The sequence below is a fragment of the Mustelus asterias genome, chromosome 20, assembly GCF_964213995.1.
Source record: "Mustelus asterias chromosome 20, sMusAst1.hap1.1, whole genome shotgun sequence".
NCBI classification, from domain to species: Eukaryota; Metazoa; Chordata; class Chondrichthyes; order Carcharhiniformes; family Triakidae; genus Mustelus; species Mustelus asterias.
In genome coordinates, this window is record NC_135820.1 from 40,886,063 (window position 1) to 40,904,451 (window position 18,389).

Sequence of the window (18,389 nt, forward strand, 5' to 3'; positions counted from 1 at the left end):
CCACGGGTGTATTTTTCAGAAGCAGCAAAAGGCTGGGTGGCAAGGCCAAAAAGAACCCTCAGGAGTTCCTTTCAAATCACAGAATTGTGGCACAATTGTCCCCTTCATGTCTACACTAGTTTTCCAATTGAGCAACACCGAAGGCCATTTCTCTCCCATCTCCCCGTAACTCTGTACAGTCTCTCTCTTCAGAGAACTCCAATTCCTTTTTGAATGCTTCAGTTGAACCTGTCCCCACTGCACACTCATGCAGAGCATTCCAGACCCAAATCACTTGGTGTTAAAAAAAATTCCTCATTTCACTTTTGCTTCTACTAACCACTTTAAACCTCTGCCCCCTCATTCTCAATCCTTTCACAAGTGGGAGCAGTTGCTCCCTATCCACTCTGCCTGGATCCCTCACGATTTTGAATACCTCTCCAAATCAGCCTGGTTCTCTGATCAGGAACAACAGTTTTAACTCGTCCAATTTTTTTTCACAACACCCTCAGGAAACAATGATTTAATAATTTAGATTTTATCCAGTTACGTGCAAAATCAGTTGATACAATTGGCAGTTTACAGTCACAGCCATCTTCAACACAACATTAAAAACTTTTATTTTTGTGAAATATTCAAAGTTTGTGGAAAAATGGATCAATACATTCAGACCGGCGGGGGGAGAGGGGGTGTGGGGGGGGATTCTCTGGGTTCTCCGCAGCACGTTTCTCACAGGAAGCTCCTCTGGTCCCACTGCTCTCTGAGATTGCTCATAGACTACACAGCACCAGGAAATCCACAGGCAAGGGCTAAACCATCAGTGGTATCAGAGAATCCTGGCCAATATGTGCTACAAAATATGTTTCCAATTAAAAAGTGTTGTTGATTGTGTGTATGAATACTTCAGTGCAAATTTGTGCGACAAATTGCAGAGCGTTATACCGTAAGTGGTGGCAACAAACTGGATTAAAACTGTAGAATGATGTGAAGCTGCAGGAAAATGTAAGATTTGCAAATAAGCAAAAAAAACCAGTAATAACTTCTGGAGAGAAAAAACTCCAACAGAACCAGGGGATGCAAAACACCATATATATATATTCCAAAACTGGATGAATGTACATCAAACAACAGTACATCATAAATTAGAGACAGTTTGAAACACTATTGTATGGTTGAACATGGATTTTAAGGAAATCAAAAAAGAACCAAAAATGCAATAAATACAAAAAAGAAACTGAATTAAATAAGATGTACCTTAATATGCATACTACAGTGTGCCCAACTACAACAAACTTTTATTTTCTAATATTGTAACACTGAGGGATCCAAACAAAACATAGATGGAAATTCCCTATAAATTGCATTGTAAATGAATATATCCAAAATTCAATGGAATAGGAATTAATGAATTCAGCATGCACCCTCAAGCAACAATTTTATATTCAGATCAAACAAGCAACTGTTAGCCCCTGTATGTGATGCATAACAATTTCAAAAATATGCATAAAAGTGCAACTATAAAACATTTTCTAGCACATGTATATATGGCTCAGTCTTCTCCGGGAAAGAAAATCAGAATCCACGGTCACAGGAGGTCAGTAGTGTCAATATTACAAACCCCAAACTAAAACACACATGCTCAGCCGATTGAGCTGTCTTTTTTCTCAGAAATTAAGAGTTTGGTTTCTTGGTAAGGCACACGGCACAATTCAGACGCTCTGCTTGAAGTATTAGAGCAGACTGCAAGCCTAATATAACATACACACCCTCTTGCTGCATAGCTAGTTTCTCATTTGCATATCACCAGGATGCTTAAATGGGAAATAAAATGAATGCTTCTTATAAACTTTTGGAGCCTAACAGCTGAAGCACAACTATTAGGTACAGTAGAACTAAGTAAAGTTCACAGTCTTCCAATGGTTCCATTACCAGGTTTATGTTAGCAGCATTTGTGGAGAGCTGATAGACCATGTACCAAAGTTCTGTGTATGTTGTGCACCAAAATGTTTTCACTTATGAATACAGATTGCTTTCAACTAATCCATTTAAAAGAAACACAAGTCAGAATGTTATCCAATTCATAAAAAAAACTAAAGCTAACCAAAAGCTTAATTTACTTCATAAAAACCACTTGGAATCCAACAAAAATAAGCCCCTTCACCTAAAATGTACAAAATGAATAGTAAGTATTTTAGCAGCCCAATTGTACTGAAATGCAATATTAAAGGTTGCTGTATTTACATCTGAGAAAATCCAAACAATTGGGGGCTATATACCTAGCCTAATTTCACAACAGAACTGAAAACTGACCTTTTACTCATCTCAAAACAAAATTGCCTGGAATTTGACTTCTATGTACACAATTTCTTCCCTAGGGTACAGGACTAGGACATTAATAGACAGCATTCCTTTCACCTGTGCATTATATACAAATTGCCATTCCTACACACTATCCTTGGTCACAGTTGTCTCTTGAAATGTAGGTTAGATAATGCCAAGAGAAAACAGAAAAAAAATTCAAATTCTTCCATAGTCTCACTCAACTGTTGAATTCCATTTGAATGTTACAATAATCACAGTTCTGTTCATTCTGTCCTTCCCTCAAAGAACAGCAACTTAGTGCATTTCATTACTGTAAATTTGATAATTTTGAATCAGTTGTAACAAAAGTTCAAAACTTCCAAACACCCTTGGTCCCTGCCAAAACTACAAATCAAAGTGAGTTGAGAAGCTCAATTCTTAAGAGTCAATCAAAATGCAACACAATTTTCATAGAACTAAATAAAATACAACGTAATGAATTTTAAAAAGTAGGATTTTCCCCTCCGGGATACTGCAAAGATGGCAAGTTCAGTAAACAGATAGTCTTCAACAGAATTATTGATTTAATCTTTCAGCTACATAAACTGCAACATTTGTTTAAAACTAAACATTTTAAATGTAGCAGAACAATGCATCAGAAAAGTTCAATTCACGGAATTTCACCCAATGCAACAGATTTAAGCACAGCTGTGGTAAGCATTACTTATTCTAGTACCTTAAAGTTAGAACTGTTAATATATATGTATATACACCCAATCAAAAAACAGGTATAACAAACGTGGCTGCAGGACAAATACAACTGCCAGATTCGCTGCAGGCAAAAACATGGAGATTTTGGTAAATATTGAATATGATTAACACTTGTACATCTTCCCCTTCTCAGCTGTCTATTAGCAAGATTTCAGCAATAACTTTGCTACTAAGAGCTAGTACGAGGAGACTAGCTAACAGTTTAAGGTGGACAGCACTTGTCAACTGTCATTCAGCATTGCTTCCTGCTAAGAAAGCTAAACTCATTAAGATAGAGAGTAGGAATGTTCAAATTATAAAAATCTTCACCCCCTATACTCTAGTTTGTCAAATGTATACCTTTATTTTCGAAATCAAACTTTGGGAATTCTTCCTTAGCTGGTTCATTAAATTAAAGCTTTGTTCTTTTGAAAAATGTCAACTAACTAGAGTACTCCGTGTAATCAGTAGCCTATAAAAATGTTCATCCAATGAGCATTTTAGTTTAAACGCTTAAACTTTTCCATTCTTCTGTAGACCAATATTTTGCTTATTGTTAAATTAATTAAACGTATGCATCCCCAGACAAGAACATTTGTTTTCAGAATCTGAGAATTCCACAGTTTGAATGGCTGTTAAAACTAGACATCGCTATGGCACATTGCTTCAGTTCCTGACTTGTTACCTTGTAATTATCCAATGTTTCAGCTGGGGGAAGGGGGAGGCCCAAAGATCACTCACAGTCTGCCATTTGGGAGAATCAAGAAACTTGCATAATTAACCTAATGAAAAGTCAGAGCATATATGATATGCTCAACAGTGCATCCCCCTTAAACTTTGATCTTATGGAAACACGGTCTAAAATTGAGCAAGGGAAACGATATATACATAGATTACTTTAAAAATTGTGAATTTAAACATGGTTTAGTACCAAATTTCCACTTTGCTGTGTTGTCGACTTTTTTTTTTAAATACACAAAACGCACTTCTGAAACATTAGTAGACCTGATCTGACCAGCATGCATTTGTTGCAGTTTGCCCAGTTTGAATTTGAAAAGATTCTCAAGTTATATTCCAACAGTGCATCAACTGTCTACCAGGTAACACTTGTGATCTTACTATATGATAATCCAACACTGCACTGTGCAACGGACAACCATATTTGGTGCATCTCATGTACACATTATGAATACATAATAAAGAATCAAGGTTCGGTTGCAGAGGACTAGTGTTCCAAATGAAAGATTTAGTAATATTGCAACTTAAAAGGGTACCAAAGTATTGCTTGCCACAGCTGTGCCACCAAAGACCAAATGGAATATAAAGAGACTATTGGAAGACTGATGCTAGAAGCATTACCACAGGTCATACAATTTATTGCTCATTTTTCAACGGAAAGAAAAAGCTCAATAACAGTAACGCAATTTCCCAGAAATGTCAATATCAGGTACCAAAATTCATAAACAAAAAATCTAGAGCCTGGCATTGCAGAAATGATGCCCCCCCACCCCCCAACTCATTTATTAGTGCCAAGCAATGTAGTTATTGCAAAAAAACAGGAACAGTTGACAGTTAGAAACAGTACAATTTCAAGTTCATAATCAAAATGGAATACAAGTTAATTTGTAAATATATATATATATTTATATATATATAATTTCTGCTTACAACCAGAACAAAAACGTAACCCAAAATGAATGGAATAGTAGTGTTCGATACATGTACAAATCACAGCTTATTTGAGGTGGATCTTGTACTTCAGATGTTGTCAGATTTCACCAGTGGGTCAGCTGGCACCCTAAAAAAATCAACTCTTGACGCAGGAGTATTCCATTCACAGCTTTCAACAGATCTGGGGTCAAGAACATTTGTTAGAAAATATAATGGGATAATCAGAAATACATCACAGGCAACTAAAAAACAAATAAGAAAATGCAAAATTCCTACTGGCATTTTATGACCATTTTATCCTGAAGAAACTCTCCTCAGCAGTTATGTCTTGAGGTTTGGAATTTAGAAATGTGCTCCACCCCTGCCACCCACAACTGTTTCATTTATCAACTCCCCAGATTAGGATGGCTCTATCAGATGGACCCCTGCATAATCTTGTTATTTACACCAAGGTACTTGGGGGGGAAAAAACAAGCCCCCCCTTCATACTCTAGTCCAGTAGACAGTATGCCTACTAGCAGATAAGTTAGTAAGCCAAATTAAAATACAAAGTCAATAATGTTCTCTCTAAAGTCAGACAATATTTGAAGTATGGTTTCTCCATTGAAGGTCAACTTTTAGAGACCTTTTCAACTGCAGTTTTCCCCTCATCATCCACCACGACAGTGACTACAATTCAAAGTATTCCATTGGCTGTTAAATGCTTGGAGATGTCAAATGGTCATGAAAAGCTGGACAAGTGAAACTCTTTAATGTCAGGCTTGTACAACAATGCAAAAGCATAAAGTCATCAAATAACTGATCTGTCCCAATCAACTGTTAAACAAATCTGTTAAACAGACATTCGATCTCTCAAAATGGTCTTGGATGATGGTATTCTGATCAGTACTAAGCTCTCCTCCAAACATTACCAACGGTTCTGGTTTTTATTTCATTGCTGTTTGTGCAAATTTATAAAAGAAATCCTTACTCTACACCAGAAATGAATCAAGTTAATAATGGCCATTTGAAGTACAAGCAATATTTAGAAAGCCTATACTTCAGAAAACTGGTAAGCAGAGTGCTAGAGGACATGCAGCGCAATCAAAATGAAGCAATCTATGCTCAAGGTGGATTCTTAGTGTATTAAAAATCAGTTTGCATGTTGTTCGTAACTAATTTCCTATTGCCACATCCAACCACAAATAATTTTGATACATTTTGCCTACACCAATTTGTGATGCTGACAGCACAATTCTAGGTAGCTGTGTTCGAAATTCAGGAGTTTTAAAATTAAAAGATTTAAAATGCTTCCTTTGCATCTTCAAATCATTAGTTTTGTATGTTTAATATTTCTACTAATTCTAAAAGCCTGTTCTTGGTTGCTGCTAATTTGTTGTTCTGTGGGCTATTGTCACTGCTTCAGGCCCCCATCCCACCCAAACCCTTAAAACTCAACTTGACAGCACATGCACCCTACTAGCAGATTCAGTCCCAATCCTCCCATGGCTCTTTGCCAAAATGGGATTTGTCAAATAGTTTACCAAATGCAAATGCTGTTAAAATACTTCCTTAAGCATTTTGAAACACAGCTTTACCTCAATCTCAACCCAGTCTAGCCAAAACATCAAAATCAATATGCAGCTTTGTTATATAATTAATAAATTTGGATTTTTGGGGTCAGATACAGAGGATATGTTCCCTTTTCTTCTTGCTCTGCCACTTATTAGGCCTACGTCCAACCTTTGTGGCCCCTTGCCCTTATGATGTGGCTCGAGTGCCCGGTTATGTGTTACCTTTATTAAAATAGGTGCAAGTTTGGTTTAAAATGGCCAATTTACGGGTTATTACGATGTGTATTTTAATCCTTTGCAAGAAGCTAGCGCATTCTTCGTAGTTATATTTACCTTATTCCATTGACGGGTTTCACTGGGTCATGTACTCTTTGTCTAAAGATCCACTATGAGAATGATTAATGCTCCTTTTTTGCGACATACTGTTAGAGTGCTGCAGATACTGGAAAGGCCTCTTCCCTGTGTAAATGTAAAATGAAACAATAGGTTAAAACCGGATGAATTCCTGTTCTCATTTGGCCATTACATGTGCTTCGATGGTACAAATTAACCCAACTATCAAAAACCGGAGGCAATTGACCAAAATCTAATCGCTTTTTGAACTTTTCTCTCTTAATCTCCCTCCCAAACCTACCCAAGAGAGATAACAATATGCCAGAAATTCACAAATAAGCAAAAAATATTTTGCCTAGATAACAATAGTCACTGCAGTTCAAAATTATTTTATGCATGGATCATGTCAAAGACATGTGATAAAGGTGTTATACAATTGCAAGCTTTTTTGGTACATTACAAGCAAGGTTAATTTTTCAATTAGTACTCTAGGAAAATAATTAAATACGGCTCGGTGGCCGCAATCACCCAAACCTTTGTAGGAAATCTAGGCTAACGTTTCAGTGCAAAACCGAGGGTGATGTTATATGACTGATGATATGCTAAACCTCTCTGGTGAATACAAAGCTTCCAGTAAGCAAAAAAAGGAAGTGGTCCTTGTCTTAGCCAATATTTATTCCTCAACCAACGGGTAATTTATCTCATTAACATTAGCTGTACACAAACTCGCTACCACAGTGACTATAATTCAAAATATAATTGACATGTTCTTGGGACCTTGATGTCATGACAAGATACTAAATAGACTCAAGCTCAGTCTTCCATTCTATTCTGTACAACTCCACGCATTACCATCGATCCCAGTGCATGAAAGCCAAGGTTATCTTATTTAATTCAGAATGCAAACACAAGATCTAATTCCATGTTAGAATGTACCAATGGCTACAACGATTATTAGACACTTCAATGAGTATAGGTTGACCTAAATATAGCTAACTGGGCACTGTATCCTGCCAGGTTCTACGAATAATATCCTAGTATAAACAAAGAATGAAGAAAACGAACTCTAGACCCAGGACTGTTTGCCCAGGTTGGGGAGCAAAGAGATCTGGAGTTTGAGCCAAATACTCAAAAAGAGCTATCATGTCAGCACTGGTAGCCCGATGGAGGCTCAAGAAACTACTGATCACAAAAGTCCAATTCTGTCCTCAACCAAGTACCACCCATATTTATTTTCAGTAGAGTTAACTCACCAATTCTGGCATCCTAAGTGCACTTATTTAACCAACAGTGAACTCGCCCTCAAGTTTATTTTTTAGTGTCACAAGTAGATTTACATTAACACTGCAATGAGTTTGTGAAAATCCCTTAGGCGGTGCCTGTTCGGGTACATTGAGGGAGAATTTAGCATGGCCAATGCTCCTAACCAGCATGTTTTTGGACTATGGGAAGGAACCGGAGCACCTGGAGGAAACCCACAGAGACAGGGGGAGAATGTACAGACTCCGCACAGTGACCCAAGCCAGGAACTGAACCCGGGTCCCTGGCGCTGTTAAGCAGCACTGTGCCATTTTCTATTTTGCTGTACTTGTCTTCATTAAAACAATATATTTGCATCTTCCATTATGCCATGACGCATGAAAAATATGCACTTGTGTGGCAGAGGCTAGTTCTTTCTACAAAATGATCAAGGAAAAATAAAATCAAAGTCAATTGGAGATTGAACAGAGAAATGCCCTTTTCTTAAAGTCTCTGTTGGTGGTAGTCAGAATATCAGTATTGCTAAATTTCTTCCATATTAAAGGGATACAGCTCCTTCAGAAGTTAAATTTGATTAATTTTTAGGCAGTGAAAACATGATACCCCACCCACTGTGAAGCAATAGCTCATGATTTTATTTTCTCTTTTTGACTAAAGGCTGATTGATTATTTCTTTTTATCAGTGGGGTGGCAGGGGAGGTCTCGAGTAAAAGTGATCTGAGTGAAAGTGGAATTAGGGGTTCTTTGTTTCGTCCTTCCAGTTGTTGGTGAGATGGAAAGAGAGCACAAGGCATTCATTTCTACTCACTATTCAGCAATACCTCACTAAACTTGCTGTTTGGTAGTTAGGGGACAAGGTCTGGATCAGTTGCAGGACTTCGTTACACTATTTACACAAACTCCGATGTCCTATTATAGAACAGGGGCAATTTAAAGGCTCATCTTCTGGAACACTGCCATTGGATGACCATGAATTTGACTTCAGTATATTTTTTTAATGAAATGTCTCAATGTGATTCTATATTTAGTTACATGGGCAGTAACAGTGGCTATTGAGACTTGATTCCCCTGGGGATGTAGTATCCTGTTGGCTGTGGGGCCTGAGTGCAAGTCCAAGTGGTTTGGTTCAACGTTGGAGTCTTTCTTCGGTTGGAGATTAGCTAGTTGGAGTAGATCATCCTCCTCCAATTGGCGTTATATAGGGACTTCCAGACTGTTCTCTTCCTTGAGGCTGGGAAGAGGTTTCTAATGAGGATATGCTGGTTCTGGATATTCTTGTGAAATGTACACTGCTAGACAATTTCTGGCGTCTTAGCTAATCCTGGTATTCCTCTCTTTCTGGAGTTTCCTTTCTTTATCTGGGTAGGGTGAGGTGCTCATACAGGCTCCAATTTGTTATATTTAATTCTAGAGGGTTTCACTCATCATGTTGGGAGGAGAATTGTATCTCCCAGAGATACCCCATTGATGGGGAACTTGATGATTTTTCTGCCCCTTGTCGGTAGGGTTTCCTTGGTGGAAAATGGTTTGTGTTTACAGGTGATGGTGGTGCCAAGAATCCTTGGCTTACTGGCTCCTGTATACAAGTTTGCACCTCAACACCACCTCTTGTACCAATGACGGTATCCTGACGTTACCCTTTATCTGGGCTACCTTTTCATTGCTTGTGAAGTCCTGGGATGCCAAGTTAGGTTCCAATTGGTTGTACTTTAACTCATATGGGATCCTGTATATTGTGTAGCTTTGGTATCCTGTGGAGGAGGGCGTGCACCATGGGGCCATGTGCTCATGGCTTCATCCTGTTATCCTGAGAGTTCCCACTCTTTCTGCAATCCTTTCATGATAAGACAGAGTACAGTAGAGAGAAAGAATCTGGTGAATTGGCACGACAACAATAATCTCTCCCTCAATGTCAGTAAAATGGAGATAGTCACCAACTTCAGGAAGTGTAATGGAGAACATGCCCCCGTCTACATCAAGGGTAATGAAGTGGAAATGGTCGAGCTTTAAGTTTCTAAATGCCCAGGTCACCAACCTGTTCTGGTCTCTCCAGACACTATAGTTCAGACAGCCCACCAACGCCTCTACTTTCTAAGGAGGCCAAGGAAATTCATGATGTTCGCTACGACTCACTCATTTTTACAGATACACCATTGAAAGCCTCCTTTCCAGATGTATCACAGCTTGGGATGGCTCCTGTTCTGATCAAGACCGCAAGAAACTTGTGAACGTAGCCTAGTCCATCACACAAACCAGCCTCCCATCCACTGATCCCATCTAGACTTCCCACTGTCTCAGAAAAGCAGCCAGCATAAATCAAGGACCCCATGCATCCTGGACATACTCTTAGAACTTCATAGAATCCCTACAGTGCAGAAAGAAGCCATTCAGCCCATTGAGCCTGCACCAACAATCCCACCCAGGCCCTATTCCCATAACCCCATATATTTACCCTGTTAATCCCCTGACACTAGGGTCAATTAGCATGGCCAATCAACCTAACCCGCCCATCTTTGGACTGTGGGAGGAAACTGGAGCACCCAGAGGAAGCCATGCAAACACAGGGAGAATGTGCAAACTCCACACAGACAGTGACCTGAGGCCGGAATTGAACCTGATCCCTGGCGCTATGAGGCAGCAGTGCCAACCACTGTGCTGCCCCTGTACCACCGTGCTTCCACCTTCAGTCAGGGAAAAAAGGTACAAAAGTGAGAGATCACGTACCTTGCTGCCAGACTTTTGAATAGACCTACTGTACATTAAGCTGATCTTTTGCTACACTCTAGCAATGGCTGTAACACTATTCTGCACACTCTCCTTTCCTTCTCCCCATGCACTCTCTGAATGGTATGTTTTGTCTGTATAGCTCATAAGAAGCAATACTTTTCACTGTATCCTAATACATGATAATAAATCAAACTATCCATACAAAAAGTGCCGACTAGAACGATTACAATGATCGATGATCTGAACCATTTGTATGAATATTTGTATTTACGTGGAATAATGATCACTCCGCACCATACTAGATTTTGGGGATTTGTTGTGTCTTGTGGTAAAATGGGAAATGAAAAACCCCTCAATAAAAACACTCAAAAAAGGTGCGGAGTTCATCCCATAAAATTTTCCCGGCACAACAGTGATTGAGCAAATTGTTCAAGAGATAGCTCGCTTAAGAAACTACCCAGTAAACCCCTTAAATTCAGCAACTTTTCCAGACTACAGAACTCGGTGACTGATCCTTGTTCCGCTGCGAGATACAAGAAACACACCTTAAATTACGCATAAAACTTTCCAACTATGTCCTCTAAAGCTGGTATTTATAGATAACAAACATACACATACAAAATCAGCAAAGCCACAAAGCCACATTGACCAGTGCTATTGTTTGAGTTTTATCCTGAAAATCTTCCACTTCTGGAAGAGGTGAACAGTTGCTGAGCAACAATAATCAGTTTTTCATTGCGTCTGACACCATCTCTGTGCCCTGCATGTGTCCCAAGTAACATAATGACCAGAAAACAGCAGGAGAAATAATCCTGTTAAAAATTCAGGATAGGAAGATGTCATCAGCATTTCTGATATGCCAGGGCCCTCTCTGGCTACTATGAGCCTCGGCATGACTACTTGTCAGCTTTCATTGTCATCAGTGCTGGCAGCCCACAAAAAGTGCAAGACTGCAAGTATGAATAAATTGCATTAAATTAAAAGCCACAAGCTTGATGTGTCTCTCCAGTAGCATCACACTTGTCAGGCATGATTCTTTAAGCAGCTGGTTTTATTTTTCAGACATCAACCAGCAAGTCAGCCAAGATGGAATGGCATCACCTTGATAGGGGCAAGTGATGCAAAAAACAAGAAGAAATGAGTGGCACCAGAACTTTGTCTCCTCTGGCAAAAAAAAAAATCAGTGTGATGAACAAGCAGTGATTGGAAACATCATGGGCTAATCAAGTTTGCTGAGTGTAATGCATTTCCCATGTCACTCCTGATCTTCCATCCAACACACTAGTCTGCCCCAGAGAATGCTGTCACAGACCAACAAGACCTGTTCTGTAATTCAAAGTGCTCGAAGATACTTTGGGCTTGAAGATATTTAGTGTTTCCCACTGCCTGCATTATCAAGTGTAAAGTGAAAGCTGGATCAGTGACACCTTCTCATTCAAAACCCATTTCCACTGGAAAGAGAGCTAAAGATTTAGCAGGGCAATTATGCCTGCAGTTTATGTGCTAACAGCTTTCAATCCTGCCACACTAAACACCCCAGCATTAATTTAATCTGAATCTTCATTTAACCCGTCGCATCTGCACATCAATAATTGACTTCAAACACAATTAAAAATCAGCAGTTTGTAGACAAGATCAGAGGAAACCCATAATGAGGTTGCTGGTCCAAAGCAGATGGTGTTGTCAGAAGTTCAGCCCATGTAAACATTCCTTCACAGTGTACATGTTCTGTTTGTTCAAACAAACCTTACCAGTGATATTTTAAAGGTTCTATCAAAAGAAGCCCAAATTGAAGTGGCTGGTGTATAGCAGGTGATTGAAGCACTCGTTTAAAGTCTAGTTAGTTGGCCAGAAGCATAAATAGTAATTTTTCAGTAAGTGTGTGTTTTTGTGCGAGTTGATGCGCATCAAATGTGCACGGTTGTGTCTGTGCAGGAGATGGTGCGTGCGTTTTCAAATAAAAACCAGACGAAAGTGAAAGAATGGCTAGTGCAGAGGGTTGGTGACATTACAAAGTATAAAATTATTGATCTGCTAAACATCTAAACTTTTTTTTAAAATTCAAGATTGCAGACCTTTGGATGGGGGAGGGCTTAAATGAACATTTGGACCCAGTAAAATATGGGCATTCTTTTTGTCCCCACTTTCCTTGTGTCAGAGCAGGTCTCTGGGGATGTGATTGTCACTCATTTGGTTCACATGACCCAACCATGTGAGCTGAAGAGGATGGCCACATCCCCAAAGACAGGCTCTATGGTTTACTTGCTATTGGCATGAGACCAACAGCTTGGCCACATTTGATACAAGGATGTCTGCAAACAAGACCTCCCAAGTTGATCAGGATTGAAGTTGATGCATAGGAAATCCTTGCCGCTGAGACAAGCAGTCACAAAGTGCATGGAAAAAGCACAGGACAAAATAAATAACCAGATGGCAAAGAGAGCCCACCAGCTGACCTTGGGGCAACACAAGGGACTGCCATTCACATTCAGCCCCTACAGATGCTGTCCAACCCAGAAGCGACACGCACACCTTGAGTGCAGTCCATTGCCTCCCAAGATGGACGAACACCATCCCTCGAGCCTTTCCCTCTATGGAACACTATTTCAAAAATGTAAAGCCTCAAGCTACAAGATATAATGTAATAATTTATTTTAACACACTGATCAAACTGTAAAATGTATTTAGAGCAAATTTTTAAAAGCACACCTACCTTCTTGACCAATGTTAGGATCTCTATTACTGGGTCCACAATTATTATACAGTGAGGCAAAATCTTGAGGGCTGTAGGACTTCAAAAGTTTCAATACATTCCAATGTGAGTCAACTCCATTTGAATCCAAGGCCGAGCCAGACTTAGACGAGACCCCAGAGTTTCTTTCCTGAACACGGGGCATCTCCTGAGATAATAGTTTTACATTTCTTCCTGGGACACCCCTCCTAATGCCAAATGCAAGCTGGTCACTTCTTAAAGGACTGTTTATTTTCATTTTTTTAGCTGTAGGCTCATGAGAGTCCAAGCTTCCCTGATTCTCGGACACATTAGTATGACACATTTTGCTTGCATTTGGAGCCCAAAAACTGTCAAATCTAAGGAAGGGTCCCCTAGGTCCATCAGACTCATAGGCCAACTTGATACCAGGTCTTTCAGACATATTTCTCTTACTATTGCTGGCTTCTGATGATCCACTTCTTTCCATTTTTTGCACATCCGGTGTCTGTCTGAGTTCAGTATGCATTGGTCCATAATTTTCTAGATGCAAGTTAGGATTCTGGGACACCTTAAATGCTTTAAAGTCACCTGAAGATCTGGATCCTGCCACAGAGGGAAGGAGATTATTGCACGGCGAATGGGGTAATGATGAGGAGGTGGATGATGATGATGCCTTCCCAAGCAACAAGTTTGGAGCATCTGGTGAAGCTGCTGGTGGTGGTGACTTGGTCCGACGATAAAATTCTCTGGTCATTTCTTTGGTGGCAAGTGAAGAGACATCTTGACCCAATAGTGCAGGGGGGCATCCAGTGCGTCTGCTTTTAACTGACCCACCGCAAACAGCACTTCGAATTCCATTTATCGGACTTGGGTCAGCATTATATTTATGTACCAACCTTTGGTGCATCACTAAGACCTCTGGGTACAAAGTTCTGTAAGTACAAATTGGGCATGCGCTGCTCAGTAAGGCACTCTTGGAAACTGAGGTAGATGCTTTTCCCCAAGGACTCCCGTCACTACACAGGCTTTGTTGATGCACCATGGTGCAGAGATTCAAGGGCTTTTCTAATGAGCTGGATTCAGATTGGTCACTGAAGTCCTCTATTCTGGCTCTACCACTAACATAATATTGGTCATTTATCAAAGCAGGTTCCCATCTTTTGTTTTTAGCACTATTCTGTTGCACACCAGCTTCTGGCAATGCTTCCATCGAACATTCCTCCAAAATCTTGGAATTGCCCAGGTCGATAACTACCTTTGGGTCAGAGTCAGTCCTGTGCAACTCATTTACCACCTTCTCATCCTTTGTTTTCTCATGGTGTGGCAGCATTGCATTAGAGAAAATCCGGCGACTGTTAAGCGAACCAGCATCCCTGTTCAAGTCTGGGAACTCTCTACTCACATTTGTAAAGATAGCATTCGGAAAAATCGGGCGAGAAGAATGGATCGGTTTGTTTTTCCTCCGAGAAAAATCTGCACCCAAATCTTTGGCACTGCCCAAAGAATCTGTAAACAACCTTTTTGAGTCCACAGATTCCTGAACAGGTTCATCACTTCCTTTTGGTAGTACTTCCAATTTTGGAGATGCCAGTGAACCCTTCGGAGGATCACTCTTTTCTTCAGCCTTTTTCTGCTCACCCTTATGATGTCGCTCCAAGTGATATTTAAGTGAGGTCTTTTGCGCTGCAGCATAGTCACAGAGAGGACATCTATGAGGCTTTTCACCTGTAAAAACAAAAAAGGTTTTAAATATAGCACTTCAATAGTTAGGATGTACTCATTAATTTGCATTCAGATTCACGATTGTTCATTAAAAATTGTCACAAATTACCTCAGTAATTTTACATCATATCCATAATTAGTTTAAACACCATTTCAATCTTGCACACTTTTCATCCCTTTAAGGGCAGAAAGATTAAAACATCACATGAACCAGAGACTCTCAAAAAAAAAGGAAAACTTCACCATTAAAAAGGTTTGCTTTGGTGGTTAGGAGAATGGGATGATAGTGAGGCAAGAGGGTGAAGAATAGACTCCTAACCTTTTCTTGTCCAAGGAGATACAGGCCCAAGCTTCTCATCAATCCACCTCTCCCTAAAACTATTGTTGTAAATCTTTCCTGCACCCTCTCAAAGGCTTCACATCTGGTGCTACTCCCATTTGAGATCAAATTAGTATTTTATAAAAGGTTATCACAACCTCCTTGCTTTTGTATTTGATGCCCGAGAAATAAGCCTTTTAAACCATTTTCACAACAAGCCTTCCACCTTCAACAATTTGCACACCCCAGGTATCTGTTCCTGTACATCTTCCAAATTGGGTCTATTTTTATCACTGCCTCTCCTCATCCTTCCCGCCACTTGACAGGTCATTGCACTACATTTCATCGGGACATGCCCATTCCACTTGCCCGTCTATTTGTTCATGAAGTTTATTGCTATCCCCCTCATAGTTAACACTTATACATTTTGTGCCACCTGCCAATTTTAAAATTATGTCCAGTACATACATACACGAGGAGCAGTAGCCCTAGTGCTGATCCTCTGGGGAACCCCACTATATACCTTCCGCCAGTCGGACAAGCAACCATTCATGAGTTACCATCACTCAAATTTCATGTTGATGCAACCACTTTAATTATATCAGCTTCAAGTCTTTGCTTTACAGATTTCCTTTTTCACTTACCCTCTGCTGAATATTAGAAATTTAGCCTGGTACTCACTTACATAATCAACTGGACATCTATTAGATGCCATCTTCATTTTGTTTTATCTGTTCATTATCTCAGGCTTTGATTGTTCGAGTTAAACACCAAGATAAAGGCAAAATACTACCAGCTCTGATAAAGGATCACCTAGACTTGAAACATTGCCTCTATCCTCTCTCGATGTGGAGATGCCGGCATTGGACTGGGGTAAACACAGTAAGAAGTCTCACAACACCAGGTTAAAGTCCAACAGGTTAATTTGGTAGCACAAGCCACTAGCTTTCGGAGCGCTGCTCCTTCATCAGGTGAGTGGGATTTCAGTTCACAAACAGGGCATATAAAGACACAAACTCAATTTACAAAATAATGGTTGGAATGCAAGTCTTTACAGGTAATCAAGTCTTAAAGGTACAGACAATGTGAATGGAGAGAGGGTTAAGCACAGGTTAAACAGATGTGCATTGTCTCCAGCCAGGACAGTTCGTGAGATTTTGCAAGCCCAGGCAAGTCATGGGGGTTACAGATAGTGTGACGTGAACCCAAGATCCCGGTCCGGGATCTTTAACCTGTGCTTACCCTCTCTCCACTCATTGTCTGTACCTTTAAGACTTGATTACCTGTAAAGACTCGCATTCCAACCATTATTTTGTAAATTGAGTTTGTGTCTTTACATGCCCTGTTTGTGAACTGAAATCCCACTCACCTGATGAAGGAGCAGCGCTCCGAAAGCTCGTGGCTTGTGCTACCAAATTAACCTGTTGGACTTTAACCTGGTGTTGTGAGACTTCTTACTCTATTCTCTCTCCACAGATGTTGTTAAACTTGCTGAGATTTTCCAGCATTTTGTTTCAGGTTCCAGCATCTGCAGTATGGAAGTGCACTTTAGACTGTAACTAAACCAAAAGCAGCTTATTGTTATTGTTACCTTGATGCTCTGCCGACCAATCTTTTGATTTCAATTTATCTGGGATAAGTCTATTCTCACCCTACTGAATATAGCCTTGGCTTTTGTCCCTGATTAACCAAACTAAACCTTATGATACTATGATCACTGATCGCTAGATATTCCCCGACTGACATTTGACCCACCTCATTCCCCAGAACTGCATCCAGAAATGTCTCCTTCCTCACTGGGCCAGCAACTGGTCAAGAAAATTCTCCTAAATACACTTCTCTGTCCCTTGCACTATTTCCCAGTCGATGTTAGAGTAACTGAGGTCTTTCCTATATGCACACCTTCAATCTTTTAGCTAGTGGACTAAAAAAACCATGGTGATATATACCATCACGCTGCTTCATTTTACAGTCAGCCAGTGAGTTACCGCAACCTACTTCAGGACTCTGTAGGAGAAAGTCCATTATGGAGATAGGGATTGAAGTTTTCCCGATTTGACCAGTTCAGAGTGAAATGGGCAGGTTCTCCTCTCTAGGCCATGCTACCTTCTCAGATGGAATTGGCTGACTTTGACACTAGCTTCCTCCCTCCTTCAGAGAAAATCATCTCTGACCCCTGCTCATTCAGGAATGTGTCAACCAACTAAACTTACTACCATATTCCCCAAGTGCACACTCTCACGGACACATCATGAATAGAATGAGCCCATTTATACTTACTAACATAGTATGAATGTTTGTAGGCCCCCCCGGCCAGATAAATGATTTGTTTAATATTGCTGTTCATTGTCTTAGCCTCTACAATGCTTGATTCATTAACACTTTAAAACCTCCTATCCAGTAGTTATTTTAAAATCTATGGAAATTCAGTGTTTTAATAAAACCTAGCACTTAAGCTTCCCAGACCCTAATGGAAACAGAAAGTGAAAGATTTCAAAATGTGATGCAAGGGGCAATGCAGTAACTCACTAATTAAAAACCGGTTATCCAATAAGAATTATGGTGGGGGAAAAGAAACAAGTAGATGGGGGAATAAGTGGAGGAGAAAAATCAGGCTACGAGTAGAATGGGCAGTCAGTCAGTCTTTGATAAAATTAATGAGTCTTTGATTATTTTCAGAAAGATTTAAGTAGATAGGCTGATGGATTTTAATCTGGATAATAGTAATGAATTACAAGATCAAGAAACAGTAAATGCACACTGTGGTGAACCATAGATGGTTACCACTATGGGTACCTGTACATATGTTACTCTTGTTACTGTTGGGGTGTTCCACCTGTTATTATTGTTTATGTGGTACACTCCGTTCGGCTCCGCCTTCTTACAGGAGTATAAAGGTCACTGCTACTTCCTAGTAGCCCTTAGTCTGGGATAGTATTGTTAAGTAGTGTGCTCCAATCTTGTTGTGAATAAAAGCCTTTATTCCCAGGTACGTCCTAGCCTCCCGTGTGAATCAATCGCGCATCACACACAAAGATGGAGGGATTTGATTTTGCCATTC

At 39.9% G+C, this 18,389-nt stretch overlaps 1 protein-coding gene across 5 annotated transcripts in view; it reads right to left on the bottom strand.

Moving 5' to 3' along the window:
• Positions 1-706: 706 nt before the first annotated feature.
• Positions 707-18,389, bottom strand: part of znf217 (zinc finger protein 217) — a 59,908-nt gene continuing 42,225 nt past the window's right edge. For all 5 annotated transcript variants that reach the window (XM_078236422.1, XM_078236427.1, XM_078236424.1 and 2 more), the window contains 3 exons: positions 13,288-15,012; positions 6,588-6,713; positions 707-4,882 (listed from right to left, as the gene is read on the bottom strand). In XM_078236422.1, coding sequence (XP_078092548.1) covers positions 6,607-6,713; positions 13,288-15,012 — 1,832 coding nt within the window. In that variant the 3' untranslated portion in view covers positions 707-4,882; positions 6,588-6,606. The remainder of the gene's footprint in view (positions 4,883-6,587; positions 6,714-13,287; positions 15,013-18,389) is intronic.